At 32.8% G+C, this 16744-nt stretch overlaps 1 protein-coding gene across 1 annotated transcript in view; it reads right to left on the bottom strand.

Moving 5' to 3' along the window:
- Positions 1-1591: 1591 nt before the first annotated feature.
- LOC134841573 (uncharacterized) overlaps positions 1592-16744 on the bottom strand; it is a 52063-nt gene continuing 36910 nt past the window's right edge. Inside the window, exon 2 of the mRNA XM_063857604.1 lies at positions 1592-2755. Coding sequence (XP_063713674.1) covers positions 1592-2755 — 1164 coding nt within the window. The remainder of the gene's footprint in view (positions 2756-16744) is intronic.

The raw sequence follows: 16744 nt of genomic DNA, 5'->3' as shown, positions 1-16744 counted from the left end.
CATTCGTCATGTAAAATTCATTTTGATTCGCGACGCAGTCCAGGATAAAAGCTTTCGAAAAACTCTTCTCGATTTTGCAACTATTCTCTTTCTGCAAACTTTTTGTTGAATACATTTTTTTTCTAAAATATTTTGCTACCATAGCGGAGATATGAACTTGTTATTGTTTGTATTTTGTGTTGAGCAAAAAATGCTTAAATAGTAGGAGCCATTGTGCGAGACTATAAGCATGAAATGATGCGTACGAAAGTCAGCGCGCTGAGCGTCATCCGGTTTTTATCAAAACAAGACTGCTCGTACATCAAGTCAAAGTCCTGAATGTTTCGAATGTCTCTTAAATAGTCTCCATGAACTTTTATTTTAAAAGTTTTCGAGAATCTATGAGTTTTGGTACTGCCAATATCAAGTGCATGTGCTAGTATTTGAGTAGAGTTATAATGACCAGCTACAGTTGGCCTCATATCAGTTAGGAGCGGTTATGAGTGCGGATAATTTGCTACACATAAAAGTTTCGCGCATTGAAGTTATCAAAGTAAGTCAATATGTTTCAGTGCTTTAAAATCAGAAGCATATCTTTGGGTAGAAGTGCTTAAAGAATATTGGAGCAACAATAAACTGAGTTTAACGGAGAAGCGCTAGAACTGACCAAAAACTTCAACAGACCGTATATCAGGGCAAAACTCTGAATGTTGCGACTGATCTTTAAGGCCAATAAAAAATTTTTAGTTGGACAAGACTGCTCGAATATTATGGCGAAGCCCTGAATGTTTCGACTGTCCCTTAATTCATATCGAATATTTTTTGGGAAAATAAAATATTGAAATCCTACATTTTGGACAAAATCAAAGTATTAAGTTTTGAGTCGTACGAAATGAATACTACCAATTAGCTAGCCTTAATTCAGTTTGGAACGACTTTGTTGTGCGGGATAATTCGCCACGCATGAATAATTCGCGTTATGCTTTCAGGTTTTCGAACAATCTCTTCAAAGCGCCATAATTCAGTCCAGAACATGGCCAATTTGGCAATTTTCAAGAGCACCACAAAAATTAATCGGTGGTAAAATATCTTTTTACTTTTGAACTCAAGAGATCGCTATCTTCAATGGGGTATAAAAAAATTTTGTCGAAAACTAGTATTTCGATCGGCGAAAATTGAATAAATAAAAGACCACACCGACCATAAATATTCCGTTTTCATCAAAAGTCGGAACAATAATTGACAAAAAAAAACGAAAATAAAATTTCTCGTTTTTTTTCTGCAAGCTATCCCCACACGCTAATGTGAACTTCAAAGGGATGTAGTTATCCTCTGTTCTAATAAAAAGGCCAAATGCGTTTGCATTAAGTCAAATTGGAATGCAATAATCCGCCACTTACGCGGGTTATAAGAAGGCGATATATCGAGCGTTCTTGCATACATTGTAAAAAAAATTATAAATAAATTGTTGTAATAAATTATAAAAAATCAAAAATGGTTCCGTCTGCAGTTTAGTGTTTTCTGTCTGATGCCTATGATGGGTATGACAGCGGGGTGAATGAACAAAAATACAGCTAACAAAGTAAAGATGATGAAAATAATCTTCATAAAATTAGATTTTTTTGATAACATCTTCAATATTTCGCTGCAATTCCTTGATAGAGTCTTTTCGTAACTGGCTGCGTACAAAGTTGTTCTCTTCCGGATGTGATCCTTCTTGCAAGAGTTTGCCAGCATACACATTCAGTTTTGTTAACAGACTAAATTTCTTACGAATTTTTTGGTCAAATCCATCGGGCCAATAGAGTAGTCTAATCACATACGAACAAGAAAGAGCTATGCTCAAATCATCTCCTGCGTTTGTTATTTTTGTCACACTGCTTTGATGGTACGCTTCTGGGCAGCCCATATGATCAGAATAATATTTTGCAAGAACCTCCAAGGATGCAATTTTGCTCCTTTTACCGTATGCGACATCAGTATCGAATAACTCGATACCTCTGCTTTGGAACTCTTTAAGAGCTAGTCGATGTATCGCTAAATAGGGTTCCTGCAATCCAGAAAGATAAACATTCAAACCTTCGATGACACTATATTGGTTCAAAGAAGCTTGATTGGAGTACAACCTGTACATTGGCATGAAATACATATACTGTTTATTTTGTTCTGCTTTTTTCAAGCCAGCGTGTAATGTATCATATGCCTCGTTAGTCAGAAATGAGTTTCCATCTAGTAAAACTATCCAATCAACGTCCAGGTTTTCGGCAGCATGTTTTAAAGCCTTGTTTCTGGCGTTGTTTATGTCGGTGGCATACTTTATAGCTTGTTCAGGATCCCGACCATAACGAGATTTCAGCTCTTGCAAATCGAAATCAACGTGCAATGTCCGTTCACTTCTCAGAAGATCTTCAATGGTATAAAACTCAGATATATTCACAATTCGATTGACGACCCAGAAGTACTGGCTATTGTTTTTCCGTCTATTTTCGTTTTCCAGAATAAACTGCAGGTTTCTGGAACCTTGGTTACTTTGCTGCAAAGGGTAAACGTTGTTCCCAAAGATCCGCACAATTGCAGTCCTATAAGAAGCTGGTTTTTCTCTTTTTAGGTCAATTCTACTCAAATCTACAATAGTTCCCGGTTTCTCTATTGAAATGTCGTCTTTCATATTCATGAGGAGTTTTCGAGGCGTCGCGAATAGAAGTAGAATGACTCCGACAGCAGGCAAGATCAAGATCTTCCTAAAGATCCAAAACCATCTAGTCCTATTGCCACTCTAAAATATCACAAAACGATGAATGTAACATGAAAATAGTTGCTTCTAAAAAACGAAAATTATAAAACGAGTCGACAGGTTTTTAGTTTTTGTTTTTACTATTTCTAAGCTTTACGGTAAACCATGACACGTAGACCAAATACTGGAAAAGAGGTTTAAACTATATGCGAATCGCAACTTCTCATTTAAAATTTTAAATGTTTTATCTAATCTAACCTGTCCCTTGTACAAGTATTATTTCATTCAGTGTGCTGTATCTGGAAGTACGTGTGGTGATTCTTTTTTATTTCTGATCAATTAATTAAGATCCAACTTTTTACAATCAGTAGGGTCTAGGTGTAACCTTCCTTCAATGTTGCTTTGATATAATGATTCGTAATTGAGTAAATTTTTTATCGCTTGTTGAAAGCTGAGAACATATCATTTGTTACAAAGTCTTTTCCAAAGACACAAGGATAGTTGGTTGCTGTGCAAGTAGCACAGAATGTTCCGACCATGTTCATAAAAGCTTCAAATAAAATTTCTTCAAATTATTAAGTTCTTCAAACAATTGTCGTTTTTTGTTCACGGTTTGATGATAAAACTTTATACAAACGTATAAAACTTAGTCAATTGGGCAAAATTGACAACAGTTGTCCTCAAAAAAAGAGAAACAAACAAAAAATGAAAAAAAAAAGTTCTATTGTTTTTTTTATATTGTCTGATTCTAAAAAGTATTGTCTATTTGTTTGAACAATGTTTTTTAAAAATTAAGAAAAAAATTCTTGCCCGGGATGTGCCAAATATAGCTTCTAAAACTAGTTTCCACTTGAAAAATTAGTTTTTTTTCTCAGCCTAAATGACCAATTGCACAAGTTATGTGGAACCTGATCTAAACTACATTTTATGATTGGATAAATTAAATGTTTTACCAATGTAAAGTATTTAATATTAACCAATCATGATCCATCTAACTAACAACCCACTTATTTGTAAGTGCTGAAGTTACTTGCAATTTCAGCACCAGAGAGATTTGAATTTAACTTAGAAATTAGTTGGACTCTCCCGAGCACTTCAGCAGCCGCAATAAACCAGTATACCCTAGATCTATTGAGCCTAGCAGAGACTAGTTAAACAACCTGAGACTAGATAGTATAAGAGTAAGATTAGGATCGGTATTAGACTAAGAAGTTGCACGAATCTATCCGGCCGAAAATAAGATAGCGTGACGAGCAGACGGTGTACCCTATCCGAAATTACTCTATGAGTTACACTTCGGTCCTAACTCATTTGGTGCGACCATAAGTCTCGAACAAGACCTTAATAGATTAGAATTAACCAAAATAGATTAGAAATTAGACAAAAACATTTACAAAATGTTATACGACAATAATTTAATCGAAATGTCTCTACGACTCAATAGATCAGAGCCAATATTCCGAACCATAACAGAACTACCCGGAATTGGAAGAAGACCTCGAACCAAAGACGACATACGACAAAGTAGAAACTTGCCGTATAGTTATATGATAGTTCGGCAAAAGCCAGAACAAACTTTTATATTTCGAATACTACTTGCAATGAATTTAGATTTCCATTTGCAAACATAAAACCTTGAAGTTACTCTTCAAAATCATTTCAGGCGCTAAACAAAATTATTAATATACAATAACGATTGATAAAAAGATCTAAGATCGTTCTCCTAAAACTCTGCAGTAATATACAAACATGTTTGAAAAATATTTATTGAAAAATAAAAAATAAAAATTAGTAGCATGACAATAAATGGTTAGTAATCATAAATCATCCTGTTGTTCCAGCTCCATCACCTAAAACATAACAGCAATCATAAACCCACTAATATCATCAAAACACTAAATCTTTCCTTTACACATATTTAAAATTTTATTAAAACTTAAATTCACTTAATTTTAAAAACCAGATCATCAAGGCTTATCCTTGGATCTTAAATCATTTTCTACTTAATTAAATTTCAAATTTGATCATCAAGGCTTATCCTTGGATCAAACAGAACAACTTTGTTCTCCCCCACCCACTTAATTAGTGTCTAACGACCTCAAACGTCGATTCACTACCCAACCCTTTCTAAAGACCTAAGACTAATAGAAATTTTTAAACAAAACTAATCATTCAAATTAGGATAAACAGTGAAGAACTTCGGTTATTCATCCTTCACTTGGCCCCCCCTCTTAACAGACCCAGGATACATCTTAGACTTAGTAAGTTTAAAATAGTATCTAACGAACTACTCGCGTTCTAATTATACCTGAACCTTGTGGATCGATTTACTATTCTCCAACCCTGAACACAATCACTACCCCTAAGTAAGATTAAGTAAGTTAACACCTTAACTTATACTAGCCACGAGAAAGTAAAAAATCATTCTTCGGAATCGATATACTTTTCTCTCCAACCCTGAACAAATAGACCCAGGTTAAGCTAACCAAAAAATCGTAAGAACTAACAGTTTAGGAAAATAGAAATCATTTAACAACCCTTTGCATCCGTCATTCTAAACCTTATGTCATTTAAAAACCTAGGAAATAAACAAACAATCGTTTTACACAATTGTGAAATAGATAACAAAAAATACGACCTTGTAATCACACCTCATACACAAACAGTTGGATACATTAGAACAAAACGACAAACACTAAAGAGAAAAATAATAACTAAACAAAGACAAATAACACGAAAAAGATTTTCAAAAAATCGAAACGCATTTTCAGAATCAGAAACCAACAGTTTAGACGAACTTTACAAACTAAAAGAATCAATAGATAAAAATTGCCCAATTCACGATCAATTATATTTTTCTGACTCAGAAACAACTTCAAATTCATCACAAAGAGGAAAAAGAAGAATAAAAAAACAGTACAAACACAAACCAGTACATCTATACAATTGGAATCAACCAATTCGACACATTAATAATTACATATTAACAGTAATCGAACGAAAAAATGAGTTCAACGCACACCCCAGGTGACGAAACTCCAGATGATGATGAAATCTTTCCTTTTATAGTAGACGCAGATACTGATAGAGGACAACACATATTTTGTCAAAATTTACTCGTAAATTTATTTGAACCCGGAATCAGTCCATGTAAAACAGAGTTCCCCGATGTAAAAATCAAAAGACAAATCATAGATCACTATCTAAAAGATATATGCAACATAACACAACAGTATGGAATCTACTCCATAGAATTCACCTCACCAAACCATAATAATAGAAAATATACAATTCAAACAGACGATCTTGATTTAGAATTTTCAAAAGTTTTTTCAGAATATATAAAAAGCATCCAATATCAAAACTCACAAAGAGCAAACTCCATATTCACCAATGAAGTTTTCGCAATAATATATAGTTATATTTCGATATTAGAAAACGAAATCCCAATAACAAATGTCTCACCGACAGAAACATCTAAACATTTGAAAGTACGACATGAAATCACACTACTCTCTAGTTATTTAAACATCATTAAAGAAAATTTCACGAAAGACGACGTTTCACAACATACAAAACACGATCTACAAAAAATTTTGGCATGGTTCATAATAGATTATTTCACACACAATATTGATTTAATTGCACAAGCAAGAAAAAATTTTAGACCCCAAAATTCGAACGATGATACCGCTATCACAGAACAATCAGATTATGTTTGGGACCCCGAATGGTCTCATCCCGCATTTATAAGCTTTCCACAATCAATCTCAAGTCAAGCAATAGGTACAATATCTTACATAAGAGATTATGTAAGAGTAATACCATTAACAATTGATGCAACACCATTAAACTATAATACATTTTTGCCTGATACACAAAATAATAGTTTAAACTCTACAGTTATACACAATGAAAACCTCAATGGAACTAGGAATCTTACTCAACAAGATATCCAGACACCATCACACTTCATAAATGAAGAAATTGTACACACAACAACTACACAACAAAGTATTTCACCAATACGCCCAAATTTAACAACACCAAGAAATACAAATCCTTCACAAACACAGGTAACCTTACAATCAACCGTTAAACCTTCGGTTGCCCCTAAATATTCACATATGGATTACCAAACATACAGACCCATGACAATACAATCAAAAACACGCAAAACATTCACTAGAAACAACTTTGCAGACCATAATTATAATTATACACATCCATCAAAAACATATAATCAACCACAAAGAAATTTTAACCAATATACAAGATCTCGAAATTGGGATAACCCAATGGCCCAACCTAATTCAACAAATTTCCAAACAAATCCTCCACGGGATCACAGTGAAAATTACCCATTTTTTCAACAAAATAAAAATAAAAAACAGACATCTTATCAAATGGATTATTTATCCTCAGATGATGATTTCTTACAACCAGATATATTTGCACAAAATACTCAAGAATATCGTAGACAAGGAATACAGAGAACACGTACAAATCATAGAAATTTTTCTCCACAACCAATAGATGCACAACATCAACAACCAATTCAACAACAAAATCCAATTAATACACAATCTTTTCAACCAATTCAACAACAAAATCCAATGACTGCACACTCGTATCAACCATCACAAATGCAAAATGAAATACCACTCCCATATTATCTCCAACAACATGAAATAACAAGAAACCAACTTTCAAATTTTTCTCAAATGCCAAATGCAGCAGAATCATTACAAATGACAATGAATCCATACCTTATGGGTGGATCATCAATAACATCAAACAAACCTTTAATGCTTTTCACAGGAACAGACCCTGAATACTCTGTAGAAGATTATTTAAATGCAGTAACAGCAAACCTGATTTTAAATATTGGACCTGAACCAATTAATACGCCACTACATCAAAATTGGATACATCGACGCACAGCGTTAATACAAACAACCTTAGATGGCGCAGCCCAAAAATGGTTTTCAGTACTACCTCTAGAAATAAAATCAAACTGGAAAAGGTTTACTCAGGAATTTTCAAAAATGTTTGACTCCGAAAGAAACAAACAACAACAAAGAGTTTTATGTAATGAAATTCGCAGATTACCAAACGAAACCATCAAGCAAATAGCAGTACGAATCGAAACACTAGTTCGAAAAGCATATTCATTAAATACACATGACTATAAAAACACAAAGATGACAGAAATCTTAATGATGACCTTAACACCACAATTAAGGAAAATAGCAATAAAAAAGAGAGCATCCCATCCTTCTTCAATTCGAGAACCCGATTTAGATTTTCGAAAACTAGTAGACAAATTAGAACAAGCAGAAATCACGATGAAACTAGAAGAAACGGAAAATCTGAAATTACAATACGTTAATAGAATTGAAACGACTCCCACTAATATTAATAATATACAGGAATCAGAGACAGACCTCGTTGAAAAAATCACTGAAATACTCAATATCTACGAAAAGAACCCAAACTTTAAAGGCAAACCATCTTTCAAAAAATGGTGTAATTATTGCCGACGATACGGACATAGTATTTCCGAATGTAGACAAAAACAGCAAGACAATCAAAATAAACCTCAAAAATATAAAGAACCAAATAAATCATTCTATCAATACATGAAAAAAGATCAAAATCTACCGAACAAAACAGTCCACAGCAACAACAGTTCAGGAAAACCACTCCCGAACAATACAAATTATACAAGAAATCAATCACCATATAACTCAAGTTATAGAGGAAGATCACCAGAACGAAGAAACACGAATAATTCATCACAAAATCACTACAATAGACCAAATAGTCGAAATAACTACTCCAGATCAAATTCAAATACACAACGATTTGTTTCTAGATCTAATTCCCAACCAAGAAATAACTACTATCCAAACAATCAATCACGAAATTCATCATACAATAGGAATAGAAACTACTCCTATAATCGAAATAGAAGTTATTCAAACAACCGAAACCAGAATTACCCGAACAATCGATCAAGGAATAACTCATATAATAGATCGAACTATAACAGACCAAACAATAATTACCAAAACAGATCGCGAAATAATTCACAAAATCGACACTCAAGTTATAATAATCGTTATAGAAATTATTCCCAATCACCACACCGGAATAATAATAACTATAATAATTCTAATAATCGCCACAGAAGTAGTACACCTAAACATCAAAGACAAATCAATCAAGTACAGTCAAATCCAGAAACAACATCAGACCCTCCAGGTATTGATGACACAGTAACTGATACGTTACAACTCAATCAAATAAACTGTACATCATCAGATTCAGAAAGTGATACTGAAAACACTCTTTCTATCAATATGATAAAAGTCGAAAATGACTATGAATCTGTCATATATGAACAACCCTTTTCATCACACATATATGAAAATCAATCAGAATTTCTTCAAAATTATTACACTACACCCATAAATTCCACACCAACGACGCAAGAAACAAACGAGATTAACACTACAGATCAAACCAATAAAAATACCAAAACAAAATGCTTGAATACAAACCACATTTATCAAAATATACAAAAAGAACAACCCAAAGAAAAAATTTGGACAATACCATTTCTCTTAGAAAGCCCAAGAAATAAAGAATTTCAACCACCAGACCTTGAAATAGATTTTTTAATTGATTCAGGAGCAGAATCAAACATAATAAACATCCCCACATGGAATGAAATAAAAACCTTACACCCAAAGCTAACACCTCTTGAAACCTCCAGCAAACTAGCAACAGCACAAGGATCAACATTGATAAACTACGGAAAAATCCAATTATTTCTCCTCCCCACCAGAACAATGGAACAAAGCAAAATTTTAAATAAGCCATTTAAACAAATATTCCATATCACTGACATTAAATATAATATCATTGGAATACCATTTATTTCGAAGTACATACCAACAATTAACATACTAAATAGTAAAATATTAATCAAAGATAAATATACAAAAACAAAAGAAACATCCTTAACATTTTTTCAAAGATTAAATAAACAACCACCATTCTTTTCAAAATTCTACCCGATATTTAACAAACAAAGAAAACACCTAAAACCACTATCAGGAAATATCTATAATTTTTCAATCAAACAAGTTCACCAATATGATAAAGAACAAAACAAACAAAAATTTTATATGTCAGAATTTGAATTCAAACCTATTCACAAATTTTTCAAAATCACAATCTCATCCATAAAATATTTGAAAAATTCGAATTCAGATATCATTTCCTTACATGTCTATAACAACACACCTTACCAAGTAACATTACCTTTAGGACTTTTAGGATACTGTGAAACCAACGCTACAATATCACCAATACACGAAAAAGCCTATCGCGTAAATAATATACTCCAATTACTAGATATTTGCCAATCTACAATTCTTAATGAAGAATTATCTATAAATAATATAATAAGTAACGAAAACAGAAATACGGATTATTTCACAAAAACTCCATATTTCAAACCTACATTCAACATAAGTAACTACACAGAGGACCAACAGAAATTTTTAACAATGTTTAATTTCCAACATTCACAAATAACACAAGACGAATTCGAAAAATTAGCCAAACAGCTAATTAAATATTCATCAGTCTATGCAACATCAAAATTCGATGTTGGGAAAATCAGTTCATCACTACATCTCCCGTTAAAACCAGACGCAGTTTTCAAAAAACAGAGAGCAAGTAAAGTACCAATTCACTTACATGATAAAGTAAACAGATTACTCGATATTTTAGAACAATACAACATTATATCACCAGTTAATAAAGAAGAACAACCAAAAGGCAACACATTTATCAACCCCGTTATCATTCTAGCTAAAGGAGAATCATTAAAAATCGTTCTCGATGCTAGATACCTCAATTCACTTATAGATGAATCAAAATGTAATTGGCCCATTGAACCAATACAAGTTATTTTAACAAAAATAAACGGCAAATACTTTACAACCGCCGATATGAATAGTGCATACAATCAAATGCCACTAGATGAACAATCACGACGTTTAACACAATTTGTTATCGGAAACCAACAATATGAATTCAACCGCTTATTCTATGGAATATCCATAGGACCAGCAGCATTTTCAGCTTTTATGAGCAAAATTTTTAGACCACTAATACTCAAGAAAAACGCAATCACCTATTTAGACGATGTTTTTATGCAATCACAAACAAAAGACGAGATGTTCAATGTTTTAGAAAAATATCACCAAATACTTCAGAACGAAAATCTGAAGGCCGCCCCCGATAAATCACACTTCTTTTTGACAAGAGTTAAATTCTTAGGACATAATATAGAAAGAAAAACAATCACTCCATTGAAATCACGCATTACCGCTATTCAAAAACTTCAACCACCAACAAATAAAAAGAAAATCCAAGAATTTCTTGGAATGTTAAACTTTTTAAGTAAATATGTTTATAAAATGCAATTATATCTACGACCATTTTATAACATCCTTAGACAACAAAATAATTTCGAATGGAACACAGAACATCAAACACGATTTGAAGAAATAAAGAAACTTTTAACTGAACAAATTTCAAACACAATTCCAGACCCTAATCAACCATTTTATGCAATGTGCGATGCTTCGAACTTTGGCATCGGTGCAGCACTATTACAATCACATAATGGTACAAATAAAATGAACCTCATATCAGCAAATTCTCGATTATTCACTCAAGCAGAGCTACGACTCTCAACTCTAATGAGAGAATGTACAGCCATAATATATACACTGACAGAATATGAATTTCTGATACTTGGATCAAAACATCCAACAGTTCTATTCACAGACCATAAACCAATCATCTTTCTCTTTACACAAAAATCTAACCCAAACCACCGAGTTTACAGATTTCAACTAATTCTAATGAAATTTCCAAACTTACATATAGTTTGGACTGCAGGAAAAAATCTTGCATTACCAGACACCTTAAGTCGAAATACACCACCTGAATTACTTACACGAAAAACAACAGTTGAAATACCCAAAAACATAAAATTCTACCTTGCAGAAAACGAAACATCACCCCGATTGGAATGCAAATATGCAGTAAAAACTGATATTGAACAATCACAAATAAATAGTTTACAACACTTCCCACTTTATTTAGATTGTCAAAATAATCATTATGAAGTTGATCTACTTGGAACATCAACTTTCAAACCAATCCCATATTCTCAATGGATAAAAAATAACACCCAACAAAAACGAACAAAACAACACCCGCCTAAGAAAGACCATTTTCCACTAATTGAAAAAGAAGATTTAACTGATAAAATAAATTTATCAGGACCACAAACAAATAATTCAAAGTACACAATAAATCAAGTTTTTGACCTTCACGACCCACTTGATACAATACCCTTATCTAAATTCGAAATTGAAAACATTTTTCTCCCTCCAACAGAAACAATTACAATTTCAGCACTGAAACAATATCAAAATCTTGACCCGATAATTAGACAACTAAAATCATGGCACAAATATAAAACTAAACCCGTCAAGGCAGATACAACTATTTTAGGAAATAAAACACTCCTCCGATATTTTCGAAAATTCAATAATACAACAATTAACGAAAATACAGACCTTTTAGAGTATAACCTGAATGAATCTACAGTTCCATGTCTCCCTTTAAGTATGATTCTTATAGCTTTTAATATTTCACATACACAAAATATTAAAGGACACTCTGGATCAGAAAAAACATATTCAAATTTTATACAAAACTTTTATTTTCCAAATGCACCAATTTGGATAAAAGTACTATGCAATGATTGTATAGTATGTCAACTAAATAAACCTTACCCGAATCAAAAACAAATAGCACAAAAACAAGATTTTAAAGGACAAAGCTTGTACTTTAACCATCGTATCTCATTTGATACTAAAGGACCAATTTCACCCTCATCAGAAGGAAACTCCTACATTATGGTAATTGTTGACGCATTTACACATTATGTAGCACTTAACCCAGTACCCCATTGTAACGCTTATTATGCTTACACAACACTCTATGAACACTGGATAGCAAAATTCGGACTACCAGAAATTTTAGTCACAGACAACGGTACAGAATTCATAAATAATGAAATTATCACACTATGTCATTTATATAACATTAAACACAAACCACGTACATCTCATGCACCTTGGACAAACGGCTTAGTCGAAGGTATGAACCGTTCATTACAAGAATATCTTAGATGTATCATCAACGGAAATGATACAAAATATACCGAATGGTCAGCAGATGTAAAATTATTTCCCTTAGCGTATAATTCACAAATTACGACAACTTTAGGAATGTCACCATACGAAATGGTTTTTAACCAAAAGCCACGCAAACCAATAATTTTTACAGCAAATTCTCATAAAAACGCACAAGGTTATTGTCAACCAAATAAAGACTCAATTTGTTATAACCTACCTTTACATACACACGATGAAGATCATTTCCATCACCCACAAATTCTTAAACTAGCCTCCGGTACACACACCGAATGGATTCTAAATAGAGATAAAAAACACAATGAAATTTATCAAAAAATAACAAAAAAGTTATTACAAAGACAAAACATTAATGAACAAATCAATTCACGTTTTACACCAGCCTCCGATTTAAAAATTGGAACATTTGTTTTAATACCTAATTTTAATACTCAAAAAGGAATTTCTAAAAAATTACAACCCCTTCGAAAAGGACCATACCAAATAATTGCAAAACCCACTGATGTCACATATAAAATTACCGACTCAAACAAAAAAGAAATCGTTCAACATCGAAACAACCTATTACCTTATTACCCAAAAGAATACGCACTCCGCGAATTAACTCAATTATATTCTTTCACAGGATTAAAAATCATTCAAAACGAACCACATCTGAAAAACACAGAACAAAATGATAACCCCACCGAAAATCAAAACACAAAACCAATCGCCACCAAAAACAATACACAAAACCATAAAGAATCCCCAAAACAAAGAAAAAATAGAAAAATGACCGAACAAATAATACCCCAAGAACAAATCGACAAATCAGAAAATAGAAAAACAACAAGACTCCGAAATCAACCACGTAAAAACTATAAAATATTCATCCCCCAATCTAAAATTTTAAAGAAAGTGGAATTTCAAAAGTAATTTTAACATTATACTTCACTATCTTGAAACCTCCGAAACATTTTTCATTTACATTTTTCAAAATAACATGCTGACAAGTACGTAATAATTCTAGTTCAAAATAAACCAATAGGATTCATCCAATCCGTCACTTTCTCTAACTCAAACTAAGACCAATTAGACGAATCATATAGAACTCCAGGCACATCTATAACTATAACTTTACGACCTCCAGGTCAAAAATAAGCAAACCACTCCAACTTGACAACTAAAATAAATATCACCATAATACCGTACCCCTCCCTTATCTAATAACCCAAAGATCAACAATATTTCCCCAACTCAGACCACGAATACCCCCAAAGCAAATTTGTTAAATTAGCCTAAAGTAACAAAATGAACATTTTAATTAGCCTAAAGTATAAAAATCTCACCATACCCCGGATCATTTGACAAACAAAAATAAAGAAAAAGACGACCTCCCAGTCACCATGAAAATTGCCCCCAACAATTTTTTACAAAACTCAACCCACTTGTCAAAAAACTAATAAATAATCCGACCACACTAGAAAATCGCCTCAAACAGCAAAAAATATTCGACCAAGAGATCATTTCTTAAATGCTCTTCTCTCAATCAGTTACTCAAATACTCATAAATCTTAAGTATTTTTTTACAATACTTGAAACCTTTATAATATTTCTTTTTGATATACTTGAATCTTTTCTAATAATCCTAATCATTTTTTGTAACATTTTTTTAATTTTCTACACTATACTCGAACTATTCCTCCAACTTTCCAAAACCCTTGATTATATCCACAGGTACGATTTATACAACTTGTCTAAATGATACGAACAATTTTCAGTAGAACCGATATTTTTTTATTGTTTGTAATTTTCATAACATTTTTATCATCCCTCATTTTGACCATCTGTAAATGTATAAAGAAAGCAATCCTCACATTTGCCCTAGCAACAGTCCTTCTAATTCTTTTTTTGGAAGAATATTATAATAAACACAAAATTTCTCACTAAAGTAATAATTCAAAAAACCATCAAAAATTGCTACCCAACAGTCACAGAATCAGTCTTCACCGACATCATCCCAAGATAACCAAACACCACCTTCAACTACTCAAAATCCTCAAACATCTACACGAATTTCTTTTCAAGACAATCCATACACTTTTGAAGAACGACATACTCGTTTATCAGAACCACTAGAACCAGTTCAACGACAAGCACCTTTAAGCGAACCAACATATAACCTATATCCAACACTACCACAAGAACTAAGTAGAATAAAAAATTCTAGTCAAAACCAAAATACAGTCGAAATAAATAGACAAATTATACATCCTCGACGAAACAGAAATTTTCAAACTCCCCGAGTTCATTTTGATATACCTCAATCCCCATCACAAAACACTCCAGAAAACCCCATTGGTATATTACCAGAAACCCCTACGCTTCTTTCACAACGTAGCACCTCAAGCCTACCATCAGATTACTTAGGTTCAACACCAACATCTGAGCAAATACGTGAAAATCCCTTTAACCCCCCAAACCAGGCATCACGACTACCATATTGGACTACACATTCATTTACACAAGGTGAACCAAATTTAGTCAATGACCCCATAGATATTTCTACGGATACAACAACATCCTCATCACTACCAGAAACATTATCACTACCATCAACACCATCAATAAGCCAGTTTTCACCACCACCCTTTAACTTAAACTTTCCAAATAATCTCGACGCCAGATATCGAGAACAATCATCAATAAATATTCCTTTAAGACTAGATTGGAATACATTTACAGCACCTCCACCACTATTTGGACAACATCAAGAAAGTAACCGCCTTCATAACTGGGCACTTAATAGATTACAATATCGCCAAGATATTCACAACGATATCCGTGATCACAATATTCAAATACTCCAACAAAACAGTTTACAATTAAAGTTTGAAATCACAGTTAAGTTAAATAATATTACCCAACATCCCTACCCATTAAATCCACCTAACATAACAGCTCAATCACTACCACCACCGTTTATAACTACTGAAGTAATATACAAATACGACAGATATACCAAAAACACAATTGGCTACAATACATTTTATAATCCATACTCAGGATTATCATACACATGTATATTCTAAAATTATTAATTTTTCTCCAACTCCTTTTTCTAGTAATCTCAAATCAAAACATCAACCCTTCTCCTCGTACAGGACCACAAGATTTATTAGTAACACATTACGATTGTGAAGAAAATGAACAAAAAACACTACACAAATATGCAATAAATCAAGTATCACAATGTGAAACAGAACCACAAGCTATAGAAACCACAGATGTAATAGCAACACTCTATTCAAAAGCCCGAGCAACAACAGTTACAGGTTATAAATTCACAGCAACATTTTCCGAAAAGAAAGTACATTGTTCACAAGTCTCGAATGGAAACAAAAACCGACTTGACCATGAATCATTCTATCAAAGTAATATAGAACGTCTTTTACATCTCAATCCCGACGATTGTAAAAATGAATTACTTAGACTAAACATCACACAAAATAAAAACTCCCAAAGAAAATTAGTTAATTTTCAAGTTTTTTCAGACTCTGTACATCAATCACAACTTGAAAGACACCAAGGACATATAAAACTAGACGAAAAATACCCGTATAACGGCGCACACGGACGATTAACCTATGACCTACACGATAAACATTGGATACCACACATTGGTATAAATGACCCATCAAACTGCAAAGCAGACACAAAAAATAAAGGATACCAAGAA

This window comes from Symsagittifera roscoffensis, chromosome 3, assembly GCF_963678635.1.
Source record: "Symsagittifera roscoffensis chromosome 3, txSymRosc1.1, whole genome shotgun sequence".
NCBI classification, from domain to species: Eukaryota; Metazoa; Xenacoelomorpha; order Acoela; family Convolutidae; genus Symsagittifera; species Symsagittifera roscoffensis.
The sequence above is the reverse complement of the archived record's forward strand: the minus strand, read 5'-3'. Positions and strand labels throughout refer to the sequence as shown.